The 26,153-nt window shown below is 44.0% G+C and overlaps 2 protein-coding genes across 12 annotated transcripts in view; both read left to right on the top strand.

Annotated features, from left to right (window-relative positions):
- The window catches only part of LOC115163810 (1,4-alpha-glucan-branching enzyme), a gene marked incomplete in the record, with an annotated part of 295,489 nt that extends 269,543 nt beyond the window's left edge, over positions 1 to 25,946 (top strand). The window contains 1 exon segment of the mRNA XM_029715993.1: positions 24,431 to 25,946. Within this exon segment, the coding sequence (XP_029571853.1) occupies positions 24,431 to 24,493 (63 nt within the window).
- Positions 11,155 to 13,985, top strand: LOC115163819 (circumsporozoite protein-like). 11 transcript variants are annotated; one of them, XM_029716018.1, is made up of 2 exons: positions 11,155 to 11,340; positions 11,871 to 13,985. In XM_029716018.1, the coding sequence occupies exon 2, from the start codon at positions 12,494 to 12,496 to the stop codon at positions 13,640 to 13,642; it is 1,149 nt and encodes a 382-aa protein (XP_029571878.1). In that variant the 5' UTR covers positions 11,155 to 11,340; positions 11,871 to 12,493; the 3' UTR covers positions 13,643 to 13,985. The 11 variants fall into 11 exon arrangements, with proteins under 11 accessions (XP_029571878.1, XP_029571873.1, XP_029571877.1 ...); XM_029716013.1 differs by having other exon boundaries at positions 11,155 to 11,392; positions 11,722 to 13,985; XM_029716017.1 differs by having other exon boundaries at positions 11,155 to 11,444.
- Positions 25,947 to 26,153: the final 207 nt, after the last annotated feature.

Genomic DNA, 26,153 nt, shown 5'->3' with positions numbered 1-26,153 from the left:
GCAGAGGTAACTCTGGGTCTTCCTTTCCTGTGGTGGTCCTCATGAGAGCAAGTTTCCTCAGCGCTTGATGGTTTTTGCGACTGCACTTGAAGAAACTTTCAAAGTTCTTGAAATTTTCCAGATGGACTGATCTTCATGTCTTAAAGTAATGATGGACTGTCGTTTCTCTTTGCTTATTTGAGCTGTTCTTGCCATAATATGGACTTGGTCTTTTACCAAATAGGGCTATCTTCTGTATACCACGCCTACCTTGTCACAACACAACTGATTGGCTCAAACGCATTAAGGAAAGAAATTCCACAAATGTACTTTTAACAATGCACACCTGTTAATTGAAATGCATTCCAGGTGACTAACTCATGAAGCTGGTGGAGAGAATGCCAAGAGTGTGCAAAGCTGTCATCAAGGCAAAGGGTGACTACTTTGAAAAATCTAAAATATAAAATATATGTTGATTTGTGAAACACTTTTTTGGTTACTACATGATTCCATATGTGTTATTTCGTAGTGTTGATGTCGTCACTATTATTCTACAATGTAGAAAATTAAGAAAAACCTTGGAATGAGTAGGTGTGTCCAAACTTTTGACTGGTGCTGTACCTCATACATGGTACCTCTGCACATTGATCTGGTACTGGTACTCCCTGTATATAGCTCCACATTGATCTGGTACTGGTACTCCCTGTATATAGCTCCACATTGATCTGGTACTGGTACTCCCTGTATATAGCTCCACATTGATCTGGTACTTCCTGTATATAGCTCCACATTGATCTGGTACTTCCTGTATATAGCTCCACATTGATCTGGTACTGGTACGTCCTGTATATAGCTCCACATTGATCTGGTACTCCCTGTATATAGCTCCACATTGATCTGGTACTGGTACTCCCTGTATATAGCTCTACATTGATCTGGTACTGGTACGTCCTGTATATAGCTCCACATTGATCTGGTACTCCCTGTATATAGCTCCACATTGATCTGGTACTGGTACTCCCTGTATATAGCTCTACATTGATCTGGTACTGGTACGTCCTGTATATAGCTCCACATTGATCTGGTACTCCCTGTATATAGCTCCACATTGATCTGGTACTGGTACTTCCTGTATATAGCTCCACATTGATCTGGTACTCCCTGTATATAGCTCCACATTGATCTGGTACTGGTACTCCCTGTATGTAGCTCCACATTGATCTGGTACTCCCTGTATATAGCTCCACATTGATCTGGTACTGGTACTCCCTGTATATAGCTCCACATTGATCTGGTACTGGTACTCCCTGTATATATAGCTTCACATTGATCTGGTACTGGTACTCCCTATATATAGCTCCACATTGATCTGGTACTGGTACTTCCTGTATCTAGCTCCACATTGATCTGGTACTTCCTGTATATAGCTCCACATTGATCTGGTACTCCCTGTATATAGCTCCACATTGATCTGGTACTCCCTGTATGTAGCTCCACATTGATCTGGTACTCCCTGTATATAGCTCCACATTGATCTGGTACTGGTAATCCCTGTATATAGCTCCACATTGATCTGGTACTTCCTGTATATAGCTCCACATTGATCTGGTACTGGTACTTCCTGTAAATAGCTCCACATTGATCTGGTACTCCCTGTATATAGCTCCACATTGATCTGGTACTCCCTGTATATAGCTCCACATTGATCTGGTACTGGTACTTCCTGTATATAGCTCCACATTGATCTGGTACTCCCTGTATATAGCTCCACATTGATCTGGTACTCCCTGTATGTAGCTCCACATTGATCTGGTACTCCCTGTATATAGCTCCACATTGATCTGGTACTGGTACTTCCTGTATATAGCTCCACATTGATCTGGTACTTCCTGTATATAGCTCCACATTGATCTGGTACTCCCTGTATATAGCTCCACATTGATCTGGTACTGGTACTCCCTGTATATAGTTCCACATTGATCTGGTACTGGTACTCCCTGTATATAGCTCCACATTGATCTGGTACTCCCTGTATATAGTTCCACATTGATCTGGTACTGGTACTCCCTGTATATAGCTCCACATTGATCTGGTACTCCCTGTATATAGCTCCACATTGATCTGGTACTCCCTGTATGTAGCTCCACATTGATCTGGTACTCCCTGTATGTAGCTCCACATTGATCTGGTACTCCCTGTATGTAGCTCCACATTGATCTGGTACTCCCTGTATATAGCTCCACATTGATCTGGTACTGGTACTTCCTGTATATAGCTCCACATTGATCTGGTACTTCCTGTATATAGCTCCACATTGATCTGGTACTGGTACTTCCTGTATATAGCTCCACATTGATCTGGTACTCCCTGTATATAGCTCCACATTGATCTGGTACTGGTACTCCCTGTATATAGCTCCACATTGATCTGGTACTCCCTGTATATAGATCCACATTGATCTGGTACTGGTACTCCCTGTATATAGCTCCACATTGATCTGGTACTTCCTGTATATAGCTCCACATTGATCTGGTACTTCCTGTATATAGCTCCACATTGATCTGGTACTCCCTGTATATAGCTCCACATTGATCTGGTACTCCCTGTATATAGCTCCACATTGATCTGGTACTTCCTGTATATAGCTCCACATTGATCTGGTACTGGTACTCCCTGTATATAGCTCCACATTGATCTGGTACTCCCTGTATATAGCTCCACATTGATCTGGTACTCCCTGTATATAGCTCCACATTGATCTGGTACTTCCTGTATATAGCTCCACATTGATCTGGTACTGGTACTTCCTGTATATAGCTCTACATTGATCTGGTACTGGTACTCCCTGTATATAGCTCCACATTGATCTGGTACTCCCTGTATATAGTTCCACATTGATCTGGTACTGGTACTTCCTGTATATAGCTCCACATTGATCTGGTACTCCCTGTATATAGCTCCACATTGATCTGGTACTGGTACTTCCTGTATATAGCTCCACATTGATCTGGTACTTCCTGTATATAGCTCCACATTGATCTGGTACTTCCTGTATATAGCTCCACATTGATCTGGTACTTCCTGTATATAGCTCCACATTGATCTGGTACTTCCTGTACATAGCTCCACATTGATCTGGTACTTCCTGTATATAGCTCCACATTGATCTGGTACTGGTACTTCCTGTATATAGCTCCACATTGATCTGGTACTCCCTGTATATAGCTCCACATTGATCTGGTACTGGTACTCCCTGTATATAGCTCCACATTGATCTGGTACTCCCTGTATATAGTTCCACATTGATCTGGTACTGGTACTCCCTGTATATAGCTCCACATTGATCTGGTACTCCCTGTATATAGTTCCACATTGATCTGGTACTGGTACTCCCTGTATATAGCTCCACATTGATCTGGTACTCCCTGTATATAGCTCCACATTGATCTGGTACTGGTACTCCCTGTATATAGCTCCACATTGATCTGGTACTGGTACTCCCTGTATATAGCTCCACATTGATCTGGTACTCCCTGTATATAGCTCCACATTGATCTGGTACTCCCTGTATATAGCTCCACATTGATCTGGTACTTCCTGTATATAGCTCCACATTGATCTGGTACTCCCTGTATATAGCTCCACATTGATCTGGTACTTCCTGTATATAGCTCCACGTTGATCTGGTACTGGGCCTGTTCAGTGGTGTAGTGCGGGAGTGCCAACATTTTTTAAATGAGTCATAATTTCCTCAAAGTTTGTGCCGACAGATGTAGCATATTAAATAGCCTATCATTATAGAATATCCATAAAATCCATTCTCCAACTGCAACGTCTGCCTATATGCCCACACGTCTTATCTCAAGAAAATGTTATATTTTTTAATACCCTTCAAACACCAAGTTAGGCCTATACCTACTTTTAAAATAGGCCATCATCGCTGTCCAATCGTGAGTGATAATTTTTCCAATGTTTAACCGCTGACATCAATCATCTGATTGATCTCGATCAGTTTCATGGGAAATATGCATTTAGATCGTTATTGAATGACTGTTTTTGAGAACAGATGGCGTAAACTAACTATCAGCCTTTCGTGTATTTTAAGCGTATATCCTGCCCCGTGGCGCTCTCTGTTGAGTTTTAACTCGAGATACATTTTTTTGTGGGATTTATTTAGCTTCAGGTAACCATCCTAAAACCTTATTAGAAATGAGGTGTTTTTTGTGTAGTAATAATGTTAAAGCCCTTCTGTGCTGTGGTACTCGGTTCTGTTATGTATTATAAATATGAATCGTTATGCTATTTGGCTCTGTTATGTATAAATATGAATCGTTATGCTATTTGGCTCTGTTATGTATTATAAATATGAATCATTATGCTATTCGGTTCTGTTATGTATAAATATTAATCATTATGCTATTTGGTTCTGTTATGTATAAATATGAATCGTTATGCGATCTTGCCAGATATTGATTCATTGATGTAACTTTACTAATCGAGACCCAATTGTGAGAAGTGATTATCTTCCATTTATTATAATAATAATAATAATAATACTATTAAGTGATGAGTCTGACTGTTATAGGCCTACATGATTGGAGAGCCCCTTTGTGGTGCTGAAAAGACAGTTCCAGGATCAGGTGTTAAAGAAGTCGAACCAACTTGTGGTGCTGAAGGATAGATAAATGATAGTTCTAAGGATCTGCTTGTATAGCCTAATAAACCTATGACTACGTGGTATACAAGTAGCTATTTTTGTAGGCTATAGCCTAATGTAAATACAATTTACATAAAACGTAATATCATTGCACTGTTTGCGAGGAAAGCTTTTAGTATTGTGTAACTTACTACGTTGTGTCATAAATAATTAGATTTGATTAGCTTGAACACGTAGTTACAATATACCCTACAGAATTACAGCAACAAACAGAGGTGAACTATCCATTTATTTTCATAGATTCAATTATCAAATCAAATTGTATTCGTCACATGCGCTGAAGACAACAGGTGTAGACCTTACCGGGAAATGCTTACTTGCAAGCCCTTAAACAACAATGCAGTTTTAAGAAAATAGAGTTAAGAAAATATTTACTAAGTATTTACTCAAACTATAAGCTAAATGCATTATTACTTCCAACGTGGCCCAATTCACATTTAAAATTTCCCACCTTGACATACGCCAGGTAGCCTAGTGGTTAGATCATATCCCCCGAGCTGACAAGGTAAAAATCTGTCGTTCTGCACATGAACAAGGCAGTTAACTCACTGTTCCCCGGTAGACCGTCATTGTAAATAAGAATTTGTTCTTAACTGACTTGCCTACTTAAATAAAGGTTAAATTATTTATTTTTAAAAATAAATACCAAGCTAGAACAGGCCCTGTCTCTCAACCAGTAGCCAATGTAGGCTAAGGATCCCAAGCAGGGCTAAAGAAACTTCCAGAGGGGGGTCAGGCTCCTTGGGCTTTACGGTGGCCACTCTGGTTTGGGTTTCCTCTAGGCAGAGCGGTGTCACGGTAACCAAGTGGTCACATATCGTTCTGGTTTGCACTGTACAAGAGGGTTCCGTCAATTTAATTCTGACAGGCCTCCTCAGTGCACACACGTAACATAAAGTTCTTCATAATTCTCACCACCGCCAGAGAGAAGATAGGGAAGGAATCCACCACCATTTACCAGTGGCGTAAAGTACTTAAGTAAAAATATTAAATTATAAACAAAGTGAGCTGAAATAAAAGATCCCAGAAATTTTCCATACGCACAAAAAGCTTATTTCTCTCAAATTTTGTGCACAAATTTGTTTACATCCCTGTTTGTGAGCATTTCTCCTTTGCCAAGATGATCCATCTACCTGACAGGTGTGGCATATCAAGAAGCTGATTAAACAACATGACCATTACACAGGTGCACCTGTGCTGGGGACAATAAAAGGTCACTCTAAATGTCACTGATGTCTCAAGTTTTGATGGATCGTGCAATTGGCATGCTGACTGCAGGAATGTCCACCAGAGCTTTTGCCAGAAAATGTACATTTACATTTTTAGTCATTTAGCAGACACTCTTATCCATAGCGACTTACAGTAGTGAATGTATACATTTCAATTCATTTCATATGTTTTGTTTTTTTTCCCCCCCGTACTGGCCCCCCGTGGGAATCGAACCCACAACCCTGGCGTTTCAAACACCATTGCAAACACCATGCTCTAGAAAATGTAATGTTCATTCTACCATAAGCCGCCTCCAACATCGTTTTAGAGAATTTGGCAGTACGTCCAACCGGTCTCACAACCACAGACCACGTGTAACCACGCCAGCTCAGGACCTCCACATCCGGCTTCTTCACCTGCAGGATTGTCTGAGACCAGCCACCCAGATATCTGATGAAACTGGAGTATTTCTGTCTGTAATAAAGCCCTTTTGTGGGGAAAACACTCATTCTGATTGGCTGGGCCTAGTTCCCCAGTGAGCCTGGCCCACCCATGGCTGCGCCCCTGCCCAATCATGTGAAATCCATAGGTCAGGGCCTAATGAATTTATTTAAATTGACTGATATACTTATATGAACTGTAACTCAGGACAACCGTTGAAATTGTTTCATGTTGCGTTCTATATTTTTGTTCAGTAGTTTTTTTTTGTGGTGTCTGCACCTCACTTTACTATTTATATTTTTGACAGCTTTTACTTTTACTCCACTACATTCCTAAAGAAAATAATGTATTTTTTTACTCCATACATTTTCCATGACACCCAAAAGTACTCGTTACATTTTGAATGACTAGCAGGACAGGAAAATGGTCCAATTCACACACTTATCAAGAGAACATCCCTTTTACTTTCCCACCACTGCCATTTACCTACCTCTAGGCTGCTATATACACACTACATAACCAAAAGTATGTGGACACCTGCTCGGTGAACATCTCATTCTAAAATCATGGCCATTAATATAGAGTTAGTCACCCTTTTGCTGCTATAACAGCCTCCAGTCTTCTGGGAAGGCTTTCCACTAGATGTTGGAACATTGCTGCTGGGACTTGCTTCCATTCAGACACAAGAGTATTAGTGAGGTCGGGCACTGATGTTGGACGATTAGGCCTGGCTCCCAGTCGGCGTTCCAATTCATCCCAAAGGTGTTTGATGGGGTTGAGGTCAGGGCTCTGTGCAGGCCAGTCAAGTTCTTCCACATCGATCTCGTCAAACCATTTCTGTATGGACCTCGCTTTGTGCACGGGGGCATTGTCATACTGAAACAGGAAAGGGCCTTCCCCAAACTGTTGCCACAAAGTTGGAAGCACAGAATAGTGTAGAATGTAATTGTATGCTGTAGCGTTAAGATTCCCCTTCACTGGAACTAAGGGGCCTTAACCATGAAAAACAGCCCCAGACCATTATTCCTTCTCCACCAAACTTTACAAATGGCCCTATGCGTTGGGGCAGGTAGTCTTCTCTTGGCATCTGCCAAACTCAGATTAATCCATCGGACTGCCAGATAGTGAAGCGTGATTCATCACTCCAGAAAACGGATTTACACCGCTCCAGAGTCCAATGTTGGCGAGCTTTACACCACTCCAGCCGATGCTTGGCATTGCGTATGGTGATCTTAGTCTTGTGTGCAGCTGCTCGGCCATGGAAACCCATTTCATGAAACTCACGATGAGTAATTCTTGTGCTGATGTTGCTTCCTGAGGCAGTTTGGAACTCGGTAGTGAGTGTTGCAACTGAGGAAGATGATTTTCACACTCTTCAGCACTCAGTGGTCCCGTTCTGTGAGCTTGTGTGGCCTACCACTAAGCGGCTGAGCCGTTGTTGCTCCTAGACATTTCCACTTCACAGTAACAGCACTTACAGTTGACCGGGGCAGCTCTAGCAGGGCAGAAATTTGACAAACTGACTTGTTGGAAAGGTGGCATCCTATGACGGTGCCACGTTAAAAGTCACTGAGCTCTTCAGTAAGGCCACTCTACTGCCAATGTTTGTCTATGGAGATTACATGGCTATTGTGTTCGATTTTATACACCTGTCAGCAACGGGTGTGGCTGAAATAGCCGAATCCACTCATTTGAAGGGTTGTCCACATACTTTTGAATATATAGTGTATTTATTTGGTTTGTCATTCTATCAGTTTTTTATGGAATTTGTGGTAATTAAATATAATTTATTTAGAATATATTTTCTAGAAACAGTTTTACCAGCTCTGTGTATTGTCAAATTGAAAAAGGTGAGGGAGGGCAGCTCATCTGTACACCAGCAGCACTGCTATGCCCCTGGGCCTGTAACAATACATCAATCATGACAGATTAGACGAATATCCACTTTGTTAGATCAGATTTGTTGAATCCAATCCTTCTATCCCCCACGGTCTGCATTCCATTGACCTCTTTACCACATCTATAGGTTATATTCCACTATCCACTAACCCTATCTCATACAGTCCAGTAGAATATAGGATATATTGCATTATCCACTAACCCTAAATCATACAGTTGTCGTGTCTTTGGCTATGCCAGATTAAGTGATATGACATGCTATTTTATAAAATAATTTCTCTGTAATTAATATTACCTGATTGAGCTAATCATGTAAATGTAATTAACTAGAAAGTCGGGGCACCACAAAAGACTGTTTATAGAGCTGTTATCTTCCGAATAAACTCTTAAAGACCTAGTAATATTTTACATCAGTAGCAGTCAATTTTAATCGTCACCTTATTTCAGTCTCATCTGAACATCGTAGAATTCTTGGTTATCTTCACGAACCCTGGCTAACAAGTTGAATCAGCAATACAAACTTTGGTTTAATTATTTATTTACTAAATACCTAACTAATCACACAGAATTACATATACACAGAAGGGATCATACATTGATTACTAATTATGTCCTACAAGAAAACGTCCCTGGGGGACGGAACTTGTATGATGGCTGGTTACACAAAGAGAGGGGGTTGGGCTTGAATGAAAGAGCGGGAAGACTGAGGAACAAAGGGAGAAGCTATGCTATCGTAAATACAGAATCTTATGCATTCTAAATAACCGCCCATTTGGAAAAGGAAAATGCAATAAATATTTACTCTGCGCTGCGCCTCAATAGGTTGGTTGCAGATGGAAGGCCGTGTTGCCCAACAGAGATCTTCCGGTCCTCGGAAGAATGTCTCTGGTGGTAAACTGGATACGTTGTAGTATTGTCGTTGTGTGTTAGACTGGATACGTCGTCCGTCCTTTCCTAGCCCACGTTTACAGCGGCCGCTGCTAACTCAACGGCTAGGAGGAATCACTTCTGTAGTGAATAAGAGTTCAAAGTTCATACCATTCACAACCAAACCTCATGCTGAGGTTGGCTTAGTTCTGTAGTTGACATGTTTGTCCTTTTAACGTGGAACTGTTGTCCTCACGTCCTCGGAACAGCTTATTATCTGAATCCTTCTGACATCGGACCGTCGCCCTAATGTACCCGGAAAAGCTTATTATCTGAATCCTTCTGACATCGGACCGTCGCCCTAATGTACCCAGAACAACTTATTATCTGAATCCTTCTGACATCGGACCGTCGCCCTAATGTACCCGGAAGAGCTTATTATCTGAATCCTTCTGACATCGGAACGTCGCCCTAATGTACCCGGAACAACTTATTATCTGAATCCTTCTGACATCAGACCGTCGCCCTAATGTACCCGGAACAACTTATTATCTGAATCCTTCTGACATCGGACCGTCGCCCTATTGTACCCGGAACAGCTTATTATCTGAATCCTTCTGACATCGGACCGTCGCCCTAATGTACCCGGAACAACTTATTATCTGAATCCTTCTGACATCGGACCATCGCCCTAATGTACCCGGAAGAATCCTTCTGAAATCGGACCGTCGCTTTAATGTACCCGGAAGAATCCTTCTGACATCGGACTGTCGCCCTAATGTACCCGGAAGAATCCTTCTGACATCGGACCGTCGCCCTAATGTACCCGGAACAACTTATTATCTGAATCCTTCTGACATCGGACCGTCGCCCTAATGTACCCGGAACAGCTTATTATCTGAATCCTTCTGACATCGGAACGTCGCCCTAATGTACCCGGAACAACTTATTATCTGAATCCTTCTGACATCGGACCGTCACCCTAATGTACCCGGAACAGCTTATTATCTGAATCCTTCTGACATCGGACCGTCACCCTAATGTACCCAGAAGAATCCTTCTAACATCGGACCATCGCCCTAATGTACCCGGAACAGCTTATTATCTGAGTCCTTCTGACATCGGACCGTCGCCCTAATGTACCCGGAACAACTTATTATCTGAATCCTTCTGACATCAGACCGTCACCCTAATGTACCCAGAACAACTTATTATCTGAATCCTTCTGACATCGGACCGTCGCCCTAATGTACCCGGAACAGCTTATTATCTGAATCCTTCTGACATCGGACCGTCGCCCTAATGTACCCGGAACAGCTTATTATCTGAATCCTTCTGACATCGGACCGTTGCCCTAATGTACCCAGAACAGCTTATTATCTGAATCCTTCTGACATCGGACCGTCACCCTAATGTACCCGGAACAACTTATTATCTGAATCCTTCTGACATCGGACCATCGCCCTAATGTACCCGGAAGAATCCTTCTGACATCGGACCATCGCCCTAATGTACCCGGAACAGCTTATTATCTGAATCCTTCTGACATCGGACCGTCGCCCTAATGTACCCAGAACAGCTTATTATCTGAATACTTCTGACATCGGACCGTCGCCCTAATGTACCCGGAACAACTTATTATCTGAATCCTTCTGACATTGGACCGTCGCCCTAATGTACCCGGAACAGCTTATTATCTGAATCCTTCTGACATCGGACCGTTGCCCTAATGTACCCAGAACAGCTTATTATCTGAATCCTTCTGACATCGGACCGTCGCCCTAATGTACCCGGAACAACTTATTATCTGAATCCTTCTGACATCGGACCATCGCCCTAATGTACCCGGAAGAATCCTTCTGACATCGGACCGTCGCTCTAATGTACCCGGAAGAATCCTTCTGACATCGGACCGTCGCCCTAATGTACCCGGAAGAATCCTTCTGACATCGGACCGTCGCCCTAATGTACCCGGAACAGCTTATTATCTGAATCCTTCTGACCGTCACCCTAATGTACCCGGAACAGCTTATTATCTGAATCCTTCTGACCGTCACCCTAATGTACCCAGAACAGCTTATTATCTGAGTCCTTTTAACGTGAGGCTGCAGGCCTCGCGTACTCGGAACATTCCACTATCCACTAACCCTATTTCATACAGTACAATAGAATATAGGTTATATTCCACTATCCACTAACCCTATCTCATACAGTCCAATAGAATATAGGTTATATTCCACTATCCACTAACCCTATTTCATACAGTACAATAGAATATAGGTTATATTCCACTATCCACTAACCCTATCTCATACAGTCCAATAGAATATAGGTTATATTCCACTAACCCTATCTCATACAGTCCAATAGAATATAGGTTATATTCCACTAACCCTAACTCATACAGTCCAATAGAATATAGGTTATATTCCATTAACCCTAACTCATACAGTCCAATAGAATATAGGTTATATTCCACTAACCCTAACTCATACAGTCCAATAGAATATAGGTTATATTCCATTAACCCTAACTCATACAGTCCAATAGAATATAGGTTATATTCCACTATCCACTAACCCTAACTCACACAGTCCAATAGAATATAGGTTATATTCCACTATCCACTAAGCCTAACTCATACAGTCCAATAGAATATAGGTTATATTCCACTATCCACTAACCCTAACTCATACAGTCCAATAGAATATAGGTTATATTCCACTAACCCTAACTCATACAGTCCAATAGAATATAGGTTATATTCCACTATCCACTAACCCTATCTCATACAGTCCAATAGAATATAGGTTATATTCCACTAACCCTAACTCATACAGTCCAATAGAATATAGGTTATATTCCACTATCCACTAACCCTAACTCATACAGTCCAATAGAATATAGGTTATATTCCACTATCGACTAAGCCTAACTCATACAGTCCAATAGAATATAGGTTATATTCCACTATCCACTAACCCTATTTCATACAGTCCAATAGAATAGAGGTTATATTCCACTATCCACTAACCCTAACTCATACAGTCCAATAGAATATAGGTTATATTCCACTATCCACTAACCCTAACTCATACAGTCCAATAGAATATAGGTTATATTCCACTATCCACTAACCCTAACTCATACAGTCCAATAGAATATAGGTTATATTCCACTATCCACTAACCCTAACGTTTTTGTATATACTGTAGTGCACTACTCATAGGGCTTTGGGCCCATACATGTAGGACACTTGTCAAAAGTTGTGGACTATGTAGGTGCCACTTTTGATGCACAATCATAGTCACAGCTCTCTTCCTAAGGTACGCCTGCCAGATGGGGTTTCAAACAGGAACTGGAATTATCTTTACCTAACAGATGGGTTTAAAACAGAAACTGAAATTATCCTTTTCCCTGATTTACAGTCCTAACAGTGTGGGATTATATAATCCTAACCCTGATTACAGATCTAACGGTGTGGGATTATTCAACCCTGATTACAGTCCTAACAGTGTGGGATTATCTAACCCTGATTACAGTCCTAACAGTGTGGGATTATATAACCCTAACCCTGATTACAGTCCTAACAGTGTGGGATTATCTAACCCTGATTACAGACCTAACGGTGTGGGATTATCTAACCCTGATTACAGACCTAACAGTGTGGGATTATATAACCCTGATTACAGTCCTAACAGTGTGGGATTATCTAACCCTGATTACAGACCTAACAGTGTGGGATTATATAACCCTGATTACAGTCCTAATAGTGTGGGATTATCTAACCCTGATTACAGACCTAACGGTGTGGGATTATCTAACCCTGATTACAGACCTAACGGTGTGGGATTATCTAACCCTGATTACAGACCTAACAGTGTGGGATTATATAACCCTGATTACAGCCCTAACAGTGTGGGATTATCTAACCCTGATTACAGCCCTAACGGTGTGGGATTATCTAACCCTGATTACAGTCCTAACGGTGTGGGATTATATAACCCTGATTACAGCCCTAACAGTGTGGGATTATCTAACCCTGATTACAGTCCCAACAGTGTGGGATTATCTAACCCTGATTACAGTCCTAACAGTGTGGGATTATATAACCCTGATTACAGTCCTAACAGTGTGGGATTATATAACTCTGATTACAGTCCTAACGGTGTGGGATTATATAACCCTGATTACAGCCCTAACAGTGTGGGATTATATAACTCTGATTACAGTCCTAACGGTGTGGGATTATCTAACCCTGATTACAGTCCTAACAGTGTGGGATTATATAACCCTGATTACAGTCCTAACAGTGTGGGATTATATAACTCTGATTACAGTCCTAACGGTGTGGGATTATATAACCCTGATTACAGCCCTAACAGTGTGGGATTATATAACTCTGATTACAGTCCTAACGGTGTGGGATTATCTAACCCTGATTACAGCCCTAACGCTAACGGACAATCTGTTTGTCTTTGTTCTCACATGGATTCTGAATATGTCTCCAGTGTTGTTCATTTGGTGTGATATCATATGTGTTGACACATCCCAGGTTAGACACAGTGGTAGTCTTTGTTTTAACAGGTGCAGTAATTCATTATGATCCCCCTCTGTAACCGCATCCCAAATAACAACCTAATCCCCCCTTTATATAGTGCAGTACCTATGGGCCCTGGTCAAAAGTATTGGACTAAATATAGGGATTAGGGTGCCATTTGGGATGTCTTTCTGTGCTAAGTGGAGCTGTGGAGACTCCCACTGTAACTATTTCATTAGACATGAGAGTAATGTGTTTGTGTTTCAGCAGCATGGGGTTGTGTGTGTTAGGCTCTGCTTCCGTGGTGCCAAGCTGTAGCCAAAGCAAAAAAAATGTCCCCAGTCAGAAAGGCTCAGCGCCACTGATGCAGAAGGATGGGCTGGATGGAGTGTGTGAGATTTCACTTTTTTTTTAAAATGTTTTATTTAACTAGGCAAGTCAGTTAAGAACAAATTCTTATTTACAATGACGGCCTACCCACATGGTAGGAGGGACAATTGACGCTGGGACAATTGTGCGCTGCCCTATGGGACTCCCAATCACGGCCGGATGTGATACAGCCTGGAATCGAACCAGCGTCTGTAGTGACGCCTCTAGCACTGAGATGCAGTGCCTTAGACCGCTGCACCACTCGGGGCGTGAAACATTGATGCTGGGGGTGTGTGTGATGCTGAGGATGGGCTTGGGGTGTGTTTGCTGCTGGGGGTGTGTGTGATGCTGAGGATGGGCTTGGGGTGTGTTTGCTGCTGGGGGTGTGTGTGATGCTGAGGATGGGCTTGGGGTGTGTTTGCTGCTGGGGGTGTGTGTGATGCTGAGGATGGGCTTGGGGTGTGTTTGCTGCTGGGGGTGTGTGTGGTGCAGACAGATGGGCTTGGGGTGTGTACAGTATGATGCAGAAGGATGGGCTGGCACCATGGGAGCGGAGCACTGCACAGTGTGCGTGTGTGTGAGTGAGATGCGGAGAGACAGCTCGGGGAGTTCAGTGGGTGACTGAATTGCTTACAGCTCTGCACACAGTTTCAATCTGTCACTTCTGTGCTGGGAGGAGTATGCTATGCTTTATGTCTGGGGAACATACTTCTGAAGGGATTTGTGCATAAAATGGCAACCTATTCTCTATGTAATGTACTACTTTTGGCCAGGGCCAGAAAATGCTCTGTTGAAAAGCAGCGCACTATATATGGAATAGGGTGCCAAGTAGGGCACTATATAGGGAATAGGGTGCCAAGTAGGGCACTATATAGGGAATAGGGTGCCAAGTAGGGCACTATATATGGAATAGGGTGCCAAGTAGGGCACTATATAGGGCATAGGGTCCCAAGTAGGGCACTATATAGGGAATAGGGTGCCAAGTAGGGCACTATATAGGCAATAGGGTGCCATTTGGGACGGTGACGTTGTATGAGTTATTCACTGCACTGTAGCACTAAAGTCTGTCTGTCTGTCTGTTTTAGTTACAACAGTTCCACGAACCCTTGGTTTTGTGAAAATTGAATTAGGCTTTCCTGTACACACCCACCACACCCTGTACACACCCACCACACACCCACCACACACTCATTACACACCCACCACACACCCACCACACACCCACCACACACCCACCACACACCCACTACACACACCCACCACACACCCACTACACACTCACCACACACCCACCACACACCCACCATACACCCACCATACACCCACCATACACCCACTACACACCCACTACACACCCACCACACACCCACTACACACCCACCACAGACACCACCCACTGCTGCTAGAGCAAGGCAATGAGTTTTAAGTTGGACAAAGCAATGATGCAGAACTATCTGGCACACATTGAGATCCAGCCGTTCTATTCATCCACTTGTTAGAAAGCCCTTTTTAATGTGCAGTGATGTTTACTCAGACAAGGACAGGCGTATTTAACTTGAACTGCTTCTCCAGCTGCTGCATACCAAGCATTAGCACCTGTAATTCTCAGAGGGCAATAGAACAGAAAGGGTAGATATTCTCAGAGGGTAATAGAAAGGGTAGATATTCTCAGAGGGTAATAGAACAGAAAGGGTAGATATTCTCAGAGGGTAACAGAAAGGGTAGATATTCTGAGGGTAATAGAACAGAAAGGGTAGATATTCTCAGAGGGTAATAGAAAGGGTAGATATTCTCAGAGGGTAATAGAACAGAAAGGGTAGATATTCTCAGAGGGTAATAGAACAGAAAGGGTAGATATTCTCAGAGGGTAACAGAAAGGGTAGATATTCTCAGAGGGCAATAGAACAGAAAGGGTAGATATTCTCAGAGGGTAACAGAAAGGGTAGATATTCTCAGAGGGTAACAGAAAGGGTAGATATTCTCAGAGGGTAATAGAACAGAAAGGGTAGATATTCTCAGAGGGTAACAGAAAGGGTAGATATTCTCAGAGGGTAACAGAAAGGGTAGATATTCTCAGAGGGTAACAGAAAGGGTAGATATTCTCAGAGGGTAATAGAACAGAAAGGGTAGATATTCTCAGAGGGTAACAGAAAGGGTAGATATTCTCAGAGGGTAATAGAACAGAAAGGGTAGATATTCTCAGAGGGTAATAGAACAGAAAGGGTAGATATTCTCAGAGGGTAATAGAACAGAAAGGGTAGATATTCTCAGAGGGTAATAGAACAGAAAGGGTAGATATTCTCAGAGGGTAACAGAAAGGGTAGATATTCTCAGAGGGTAATAGAACAGAAAGGGTAGATATTCTCAGAGGGTAACAGAAAGGGTAGATATTCTCAGAGGGTAACAGAACAGAAAGGGTAGATATTCTCAGAGGGTAATAGAACAGAAAGGGTAAATATTCTCAGAGGGTAATAGAACAGAAAGGGTAGATATTCTCAGAGGGTAACAGAAAGGGTAGATATTCTCAGAGGGTAATAGAACAGAAAGGGTAGATATTCTCAGAGGGTAATAGAACAGAAAGGGTAGATATTCTCAGAGGGCAATAGAACAGAAAGGGTAGATATTCTCAGAGGGTAACAGAAAGGGTAGATATTCTCAGAGGGTAACAGAAAGGGTAGATATTCTCAGAGGGTAATAGAACAGAAAGGGTAGATATTCTCAGAGGGTAACAGAAAGGGTAGATATTCTCAGAGGGTAACAGAAAGGGTAGATATTCTCAGAGGGTAATAGAACAGAAAGGGTAGATATTCTCAGAGGGTAACAGAAAGGGTAGATATTCTCAGAGGGTAACAGAACAGAAAGGGTAGATATTCTCAGAGGGTAACAGAAAGGGTAGATATTCTCAGAGGGTAACAGAAAGGGTAGATATTCTCAGAGGGTAACAGAAAGGGTAGATATTCTCAGAGGGTAATAGAACAGAAAGGGTAGATATTCTCAGAGGGTAACAGAAAGGGTAGATATTCTCAGAGGGTAATAGAACAGAAAGGGTAGATATTCTCAGAGGGTAACAGAAAGGGTAGATATTCTCAGAGGGTAACAGAACAGAAAGGGTAGATATTCTCAGAGGGTAACAGAAAGGGTAGATATTCTCAGAGGGTAATAGAACGGAAAGATATATGAAGGTCAGAGAGAACTAACCAGAGGAAAAGCTAACATGTAGAGATGATCCCAGAGCCGACATCAATCTGGGAAACCCAGTGGACACAAATACAAGTCAAAGTAACCAAACACAGTACCCTATTCCCCTATGTTCCCTGGTCAAAACAAGTGCACTATGCAGGGAATAGGGTCACCGTTACAGTGATGCCAAAGAGAACGGTACTAGTTAGTCAATACCTAAAGGTATAACGTCAGACTGACAGCTAGCTAGGGATTCAATTCACCTCAGATCCCTTCCCTACTTATGTTTCCCTGTGCTACCATGGTTACGTCCCAAATGGCGCCCTATTCCATTGGAACCCTGTTCAAAAGTAGTGCACTATATAGAGAATGGGACGCAACCATGTTTATTCTCCCTCTATCCACCAAAGACCGATAGATGCCAGAATCCCAGTTCCTGGTTGACAGCTTCCTCCACAGATTCCTCTGTTTCATGTTGTCTATGTTCAATATCTATATTTCATGTTGTCTATGTTCAATATCTATGTTACATGTTATCTATGTTCAATATCTATGTTTCATGTTGTCTATGTTCAATATCAATGTTTCATGTTGTCTATGTTCAATATCTATATTTCATGTTGTCTATGTTCAATATCTATGTTTCATGTTGTCTATGTTCAATATCTGTTTCATGTTGTCTATGTTCAATATCTATGTTTCATGTTGAATGTGTTCAATATCAATGTTTCATGTTGTCTATGTTCAATATCAATGTTTCATGTTGTCTATGTTCAATATCTATATTTCATGTTGTCTATGTTCAATATCTATGTTTCATGTTGTCTATGTTCAATATCAATGTTTCATGTTGTCTATGTTCAATATCTATGTTTCATGTTGTCTATGTTCAATATCAATGTTTCATGTTGTCTATGTTCAATATCAATGTTTCATGTTGTCTATGTTCAATATCAATGTTTCATGTTGTCTATGTTCAATATCTATGTTTCATGTTGTCTATGTTCAATATCTATGTTTCATGTTGTCTATGTTCAATATCTATGTTTCATGTTGTCTATGTTCAATATCTATGTTTCATGTTGTCTATGTTCAATATCAATGTTTCATGTTGTCTATGTTCAATATCTATATTTCATGTTGTCTATGTTCAATATCTATGTTTCATGTTGTCTATGTTCAATATCTATGTTTCATGTTGTCTATGTTCAATATCAATGTTTCATGTTGTCTATGTTCAATATCAATGTTTCATGTTGTCTATGTTCAATATCAATGTTTCATGTTGAATGTGTTTAATATCTAGAAACAAAGCACCGTTGTCAATATGCTTTACATGTATTTTTGTCTTGATTTGAAGAGGGACATTTTCAAAATTCAAAGAACAGGACATTTTCTCTCCAGGCAAGAACTTTCAACTACAGTAAAGCAATTTATTTTCAGATATAATACTATGTAGTAATTTCACAAAGCACATAACAAGGAAAAATCATTATTTATAGAGTCATTAATAACACAAAAATCAACAAACGGTTAGAACTGAGGTTTTCCATCAGGAAGAGTGAACTAGTGACTGCTGTTTGCCGGTTCAGTATGACTGACTGCTGTTGGTCGGTTCAGTATGACTGACTGCTGTTGGTCGGTTCAGTATGACTGCTGTTGGCTGGTTCAGTATGACTGACTGCTGTCGGTCGGTTCAGTATGACTGACTGCTGTTGGTCGGTTCAGTATGACTGACTGCTGTTGGCCGGTTCAGTATGACTGCTGTTGGCTGGTTCAGTATGACTGACTGCTGTTGGTCGGTTCAGTATGACTGACTGCTGTTGGCCGGTTCAGTATGACTGCTGTCGGTCGGTTCAGTATGACTGACTGCTGTTGGTCGGTTCAGTATGACTGACTGCTGTTGGCCGGTTCAGTATGACTGCTGTTGGCTGGTTCAGTATGACTGACTGCTGTTGGTCGGTTCAGTATGACTGACTGCTGTTGGCCGGTTCAGTATGACTGCTGTCGGTCGGTTCAGTATGACTGACTGCTGTCGGCCGGTTCAGTATGACTGACTGCTGTCGGCCGGTTCAGTATGACTGACTGCTGTCGGTCGGTTCAGTATGACTGCTGTTGGTCGGTTCAGTATGACTGACTGCTGTCGGCCGGTTCAGTATGACTGACTGCTGTCGGTCGGTTCAGTATGACTGACTGCTGTTGGCTGGTTCAGTATGACTGCTGTTGGTCGGTTCAGTATGACTGACTGCTGTCGGTCGGTTCAGTATGACTGACTGCTGTTGGCTGGTTCAGTATGACTGCTGTTGGCTGGTTCAGTATGACTGCTGTCGGCCGGTTCAGTATGACTGCTGTCGGCCGGTTCAGTATGACTGCTGTCGGCCGGTTCAGTATGACTGCTGTCGGCCGGTTCAGTATGACTGCTGTCGGTCGGTTCAGTAAGACTGACTGCTGTCGGTCGGTTCAGTATGACTGACTGCTGTCGGCCGGTTCAGTATGACTGACTGCTGTCGGCCGGTTCAGTATGACTGACTGCTGTCGGCCGGTTCAGTATGACTGACTGCTGTCGGCCGGTTCAGTATGACTGACTGCTGGTGGCCGGTTCAGTATGACTGACTGCTGGTGGCCGGTTCAGTATGACTGACTGCTGTCGGCCGGTTCAGCATGACTGCTGTCGGTCGGTTCAGTATGACTGACTGCTGTTTGCCGGTTCAGTATGACTGCTGTTGGTCGGTTCAGTATGACTGCTGTTGGTCGGTTCTGTATGACTTACTGCTGTTGGCCGGTTCAGTATGACTGACTGCTGTTGGTCGGTTCAGTATGACTGACTGCTGTCGGCCGGTTCAGTATGACTGACTGCTGTCGGTCGGTTCAGTATGACTGACTGCTGTCGGTCGGTTCAGTATGACTGACTGCTGTCGGTCGGTTCAGTATGACTGACTGCTGTCGGTCGGTTCAGTATGACTGACTGCTGTCGGTCGGTTAAGTATGACTGACTGCTGTCGGTCGGTTCAGTATGACTGACTGCTGTCGGTCGGTTCAGTATGACTGACTGCTGTCGGTCGGTTCAGTATGACTGACTGCTGTCGGTCGGTTCAGTATGACTGACTGCTGTTGGTCGGTTCAGTATGACTGACTGCTGTTGGCCGGTTCAGTATGACTGACTGCTGTCGGCCGGTTCAGTATGACTGCTGTCGGCCGGTTCAGTATGACTGACTGCTGTCGGCCGGTTCAGTATGACTGACTGCTGTCGGCCGGTTCAGTATGACTGACTGCTGTCGGTCGGTTCAGTATGACTGACTGCTGTCGGCCGGTTCAGTTTGACTGACAGCTGTCGGCCGGTTCAGTATGACTGACTGCTGTCGGCCGGTTCAGTATGACTGACTGCTGTCGGCCGGTTCAGTATGACTGCTGTCGGTCGGTTCAGTATGACTGACTGCTGTCGGTCGGTTCAGTATGACTGACTGCTGTCGGTCGGTTCAGTATGACTGACTGCTGTCGGTCGGTTCAGTATGACTGACTGCTGTCGGTCGGTTCAGTATGACTGACTGCTGTCGGTCGGTTCAGTATGACTGACTGCTGTCGGTCGGTTCAGTATGACTGACTGCTGTCGGTCGGTTCAGTATGACTGACTGCTGTTGGTCGGTTCAGTATGACTGACTGCTGTTGGCCGGTTCAGTATGACTGCTGTTGGCTGGTTCAGTATGACTGACTGCTGTTGGTCGGTTCAGTATGACTGACTGCTGTTGGCCAGTTCAGTATGACTGCTGTCGGTCGGTTCAGTATGACTGACTGCTGTCGGCCGGTTCAGTATGACTGACTGCTGTCGGTCGGTTCAGTATGACTGACTGCTGTCGGCCGGTTCAGTATGACTGACTGCTGTCGGCCGGTTCAGTATGACTGACTGCTGTCGGTCGGTTCAGTATGACTGCTGTCGGTCGGTTCAGTATGACTGACTGCTGTTTGCCGGTTCAGTATGACTGCTGTTGGTCGGTTCAGTATGACTGCTGGTGGCCGGTTCAGTATGACTGACTGCTGTCGGTCGGTTCAGTATGACTGACTGCTGTTGGCCGGTTCAGTATGACTGACTGCTGTCGGTCGGTTCAGTATGACTGACTGCTGTCGGCCAGTTCAGTATGACTGACTGCTGTCGGCCAGTTCAGTATGACTGCTGTCGGCCGGTTCAGTATGACTGACTGCTGTCGGTCGGTTCAGTATGACTGACTGCTGTCGGTCGGTTCAGTATGACTGACTGCTGTCGGTCGGTTCAGTATGACTGACTGCTGTCGGTCGGTTCAGTATGACTGACTGCTGTCGGTCGGTTCAGTATGACTGACTGCTGTCGGTCGGTTCAGTATGACTGACTGCTGTCGGTCGGTTCAGTATGACTGACTGCTGTCGGTCGGTTCAGTATGACTGACTGCTGTCGGTCGGTTCAGTATGACTGACTGCTGTCGGTCGGTTCAGTATGACTGCTGTCTGCCGGTTCAGTATGACTGACTGCTGTCGGTCGGTTCAGTATGACTGACTGCTGTCGGTCGGTTCAGTATGCCTGACTGCTGTCGGCCGGTTCAGTATGACTGACTGCTGGTGGCCGGTTCAGTATGACTGACTGCTGTCGGCCGGTTCAGCATGACTGCTGTCGGTCGGTTCAGTATGACTGACTGCTGTTTGCCGGTTCAGTATGACTGCTGTTGGTCGGTTCAGTATGACTGCTGGTGGCCGGTTCAGTATGACTGACTGCTGTTGGCCGGTTCAGTATGACTGACTGCTGTTGGTCGGTTCAGTATGACTGACTGCTGTCGGCCGGTTCAGTATGACTGACTGCTGTCGGTCGGTTCAGTATGACTGACTGCTGTCGGTCGGTTCAGTATGACTGACTGCTGTCGGTCGGTTCAGTATGACTGACTGCTGTCGGTCGGTTCAGTATGACTGACTGCTGTCGGCCGGTTCAGTATGACTGACTGCTGTCGGTCGGTTCAGTATGACTGACTGCTGTCGGTCGGTTCAGTATGACTGACTGCTGTCGGTCGGTTCAGTATGACTGACTGCTGTCGGTCGGTTCAGTATGACTGACTGCTGTTGGTCGGTTCAGTATGACTGACTGCTGTTGGCCGGTTCAGTATGACTGACTGCTGTCGGCCGGTTCAGTATGCCTGACTGCTGTCGGCCGGTTCAGTATGACTGACTGCTGTCGGCCGGTTTAGTATGACTGACTGCTGTCGGCCGGTTCAGTATGACTGACTGCTGTCGGCCGGTTCAGTATGACTGACTGCTGTCGGCCGGTTCAGTGGGACTGACTGCTGTCGGCTGGTTCAGTATGACTGACTGCTGTCGGTCGGTTCAGTATGACTGACTGCTGTCGGCCGGTTCAGTTTGACTGACTGCTGTCGGCCGGTTCAGTATGACTGACTGCTGTCGGCCGGTTCAGTATGACTGACTGCTGTCGGTCGGTTCAGTATGACTGACTGCTGTTGGTCGGTTCAGTATGACTGCTGTTTGCCGGTTCAGTATGACTGACTGCTGTCAGTCGGTTCAGTATGACTGACTGCTGTCGGTCGGTTCAGTATGACTGCTGGTGTTGACTGTTTAGCAGAACACCGTGCTTCTACACCTGCATTGCTTGCTGTTTGGGGTTTTAGACTGGGTTTCTGTACAGCACTTTGTGATATCAGCTGATGTAAGAAGGGCTTTATAAATACATTTGATTGATTTTGAAATCTAGTTAGTTAAATAAAGTTGAAATAATCAGAACACTGCTGATGTCACCGGAAAACACAGAAATAGTTTGCATTCCAAATGGCACCCTGTTTCTCATATAGTGTACCAATTTTGGCCAGAGCCCTTTGCAGTATGTAGGGAATAGGGTGCCATTTGGGAAGCACACTACAGGGCATGTCATGATGAATTAGGAATATTTAAGCTGCAGTTTATTTTCTTATATACATGTCTCCTCTCTCTTCTCCCCTCTAAACCCCTCCCCTTTACCTGTCCATCCCCTCCCCTTTACCTCTCCTTCCCCTCCCCTTTACCTCTCCATCCCCTCCCCTTTACCTGTCCATCCCCTCCCCTTTACCTCTCCTTCCCCTCCCCTTTACCTCTCCTTCCCCTCCCCTTTACCTCTCCATCCCCTCCCCTTTACCTCTCCTTCCCCTCCCCTTTACCTCTCTATCCCCTCCCCTTTACCTCTCCTTCCCCTCCCCTTTACCTCTCCATCCCCTCCCCTTTACCTCTCCTTCCCCTCCCTTTTACCTCTCTATCCCCTCCCCTTTACCTCTCTATCCCCTCCCCTTTACCTCTCCATCCCCTCCCCTTTACCTCTTCCCTCCCCTCCCCTTTACCTCTCTATCCCCTCCCCTTTACCTCTCCATCCCCTCCCCTTTACCTCTCCTTCCCCTCCCTTTTACCTCTCTATCCCCTCCCCTTTACCTCTCTATCCCCTCCCCTTTACCTCTCCATCCCCTCCCCTTTACCTCTTCCCTCCCCTCCCCTTTACCTCTCTATCACCTCCCCTTTACCTCAACATCCCCTCCCCTTTACCTCTCTATCCCCTCCCCTTTACCTCTCCATCCCCTCCCCTTTACCTCTTCCCTCCCCTCCCCTTTACCTCTCTATCCCCTCCCCTTTACCTCAACATCCCCTCCCCTTTACCTCTCTATCCCCTCCCCTTTACCTCTCCATCCCCTCCCCTTTACCTCTCCATCCCCTCCCCTTTACCTCTCTATCCCCTCCCCTTTACCTCTCCATCCCCTCCCCTTTACCTCTCCATCCCCTCCCCTTTACCTCTCCATCCCCTCCCCTTTACCTCTCCTTCCCCTCCCCTTTACCTCTCCATCCCCTCCCCTTTACCTCTCCATCCCCTCCCCTTTACCTCTCTATCCCCTCCCCTTTACCTCTCTATCCCCTCCCCTTTACCTCTCCTTCCCCTCCCCTTTACCTCTCCTTCCCCTCCCCTTTACCTCTCTATCCCCTCCCCTTTACCTCTCTATCCCCTCCCCTTTACCTCTCCATCCCCTCCCCTTTACCTCTCCATCCCCTCCCCTTTACCTCTCCATCCCCTCCTCTTTACCTCTCCATCCCCTCCCCTTTACCTCTCTATCCCCTCCCCTTTACCTCTCTATCCCCTCCCCTTTACCTCTCTATCCCCTCCCCTTTACCTCTCCATCCCCTCCCCTTTACCTCTCCCCCTCTCTTCTCTATCCATTTACCTCTCTTGTCTCTCTCTCCACCAGGTGTACATCCCCTGCAGGACAGCTCTGATCCTGGGTAATGACGATACAGAGTCCTGTTATTAGAACGCTACGACTGACGCTCGCTACCAGCAGTAACAGACGCCCAGCTGGCGCCAACCTCAGTGTTATCAACCAATCACTGTCCGTTTTTTTTCAGTGTCAACCAACCACACACGCCACTAATGCCTTCTCCTTCCCTCCCCGTAATTCTACCACTTACACAGTGTGTATTTTGAGTCCATCCACCCACCACTAGTTTGCCAAGCCTTGGTATGACACCTACAACACTTGAAAAGAAACCGTGGTACAGGGATATGGTAATGCTAATATGCTAACATAAAGTATTGCTTGTGGTACAGTAATGCCAACATGCTAACATAAAGCATTGCTTGTGGTACAGTAATGCTAACATGCTAACATAAAGCATTGCTTGTGGTACAGTAATGCTAACATAAAGCATTACTTGTGGTACAGTAATGCTAACATAAAGCATTGCTTGTGGTACAGTAATGCTAACATGCTAACATAAAGCATTGCTTGTGGTACAGTAATGCTAACATAAAGCATTGCTTGTAGTACAGTAATGCTAATATAAAGCATTGCTTGTGGTACAGTAATGCTAACATAAAGCATTACGTGTGGTACAGTAATGCTAATGCAGTTAGCAGTAGTACTACCTTCTCCACTGATTCCAGCATGCACAGGCTTGAAAAAATATTATTTTACATATATATTGTATTTTGATCGGTGTGCTATTTATATAAAAATATAATACGCATGCAATTTTTTGATGTACAATTTAATGCTTATGATTTTGTATTTAAATGCCAACAATGTTTTGCAATTGGCCATCCGTAAGTGTATACTATAAGAGTGTGTACTATTTAAAAGTGGATACTATAAAAGTGTGTACTATTTAAAAGTGGATACTATAAAAGTGTGTACTATTTAAAAGGAATAGGACAGAAAAAGACTTATCAGTGCTGCATTAGAACCATGTCTGCATCCCAAATGGCCCCCTATTCCCTATATAGTGCACTACTTTTGACCTGGACACATAGGGCTCTGGTCTAAAGTAGTGCACAATATATTTAAGCGATAAGGCCCTAGGAGGTGTGGTATATGGCCAATATACCACGGCTAAGGGCTTTTCTTATGCCTGGATACAGTCCTTAGCGTTGGTATATTGGCCATATACCACAAACCCCCCGAGGTACCTTATTGCTATTATAAACTGGTTACCAATGTAATTAGAGCAGTAAAAATAAATATTTTGTCATACCCGTGGTATACTGGTCTGATATACCACGGCAGTCAGCCAATCGGCATTCAGGGCTCAAACCACCCAGTTTATATAGAGGAAATAGGATGTCATTTAGGAAACATACCAGGAGATCCCTGTGGATGTCATCATGCTTGCTTCGTCACTGTTGATTTATTGATGCTTTGTTGGAATTGTATTTACATCGAAATAAGCCATCTTGAATAATATATATAATTTTGTTGACTAACCTTACTTTAGTGGGTTTGTAATACCTTTGTGGTGTGATGAGTCTTCTGTCAAAGCAGCTAGGGATCATGCGTTTTACTTGTTTATATACTTTTTGTGCGTCGGTAATTTGCAGCTAAAGCCACATAGTAAGAGTACTGAATACAGGCAGCTGAAAGCCTGTCTGGTATATGAGTCATGTAAACTTCTGGAATGGACAGTATTGGATCCTGC

Source organism: Salmo trutta, chromosome 26 (assembly GCF_901001165.1).
Source record: "Salmo trutta chromosome 26, fSalTru1.1, whole genome shotgun sequence".
Classification (NCBI taxonomy): Eukaryota; Metazoa; Chordata; class Actinopteri; order Salmoniformes; family Salmonidae; genus Salmo; species Salmo trutta.
The sequence above is the reverse complement of the archived record's forward strand: the minus strand, read 5'-3'. Positions and strand labels throughout refer to the sequence as shown.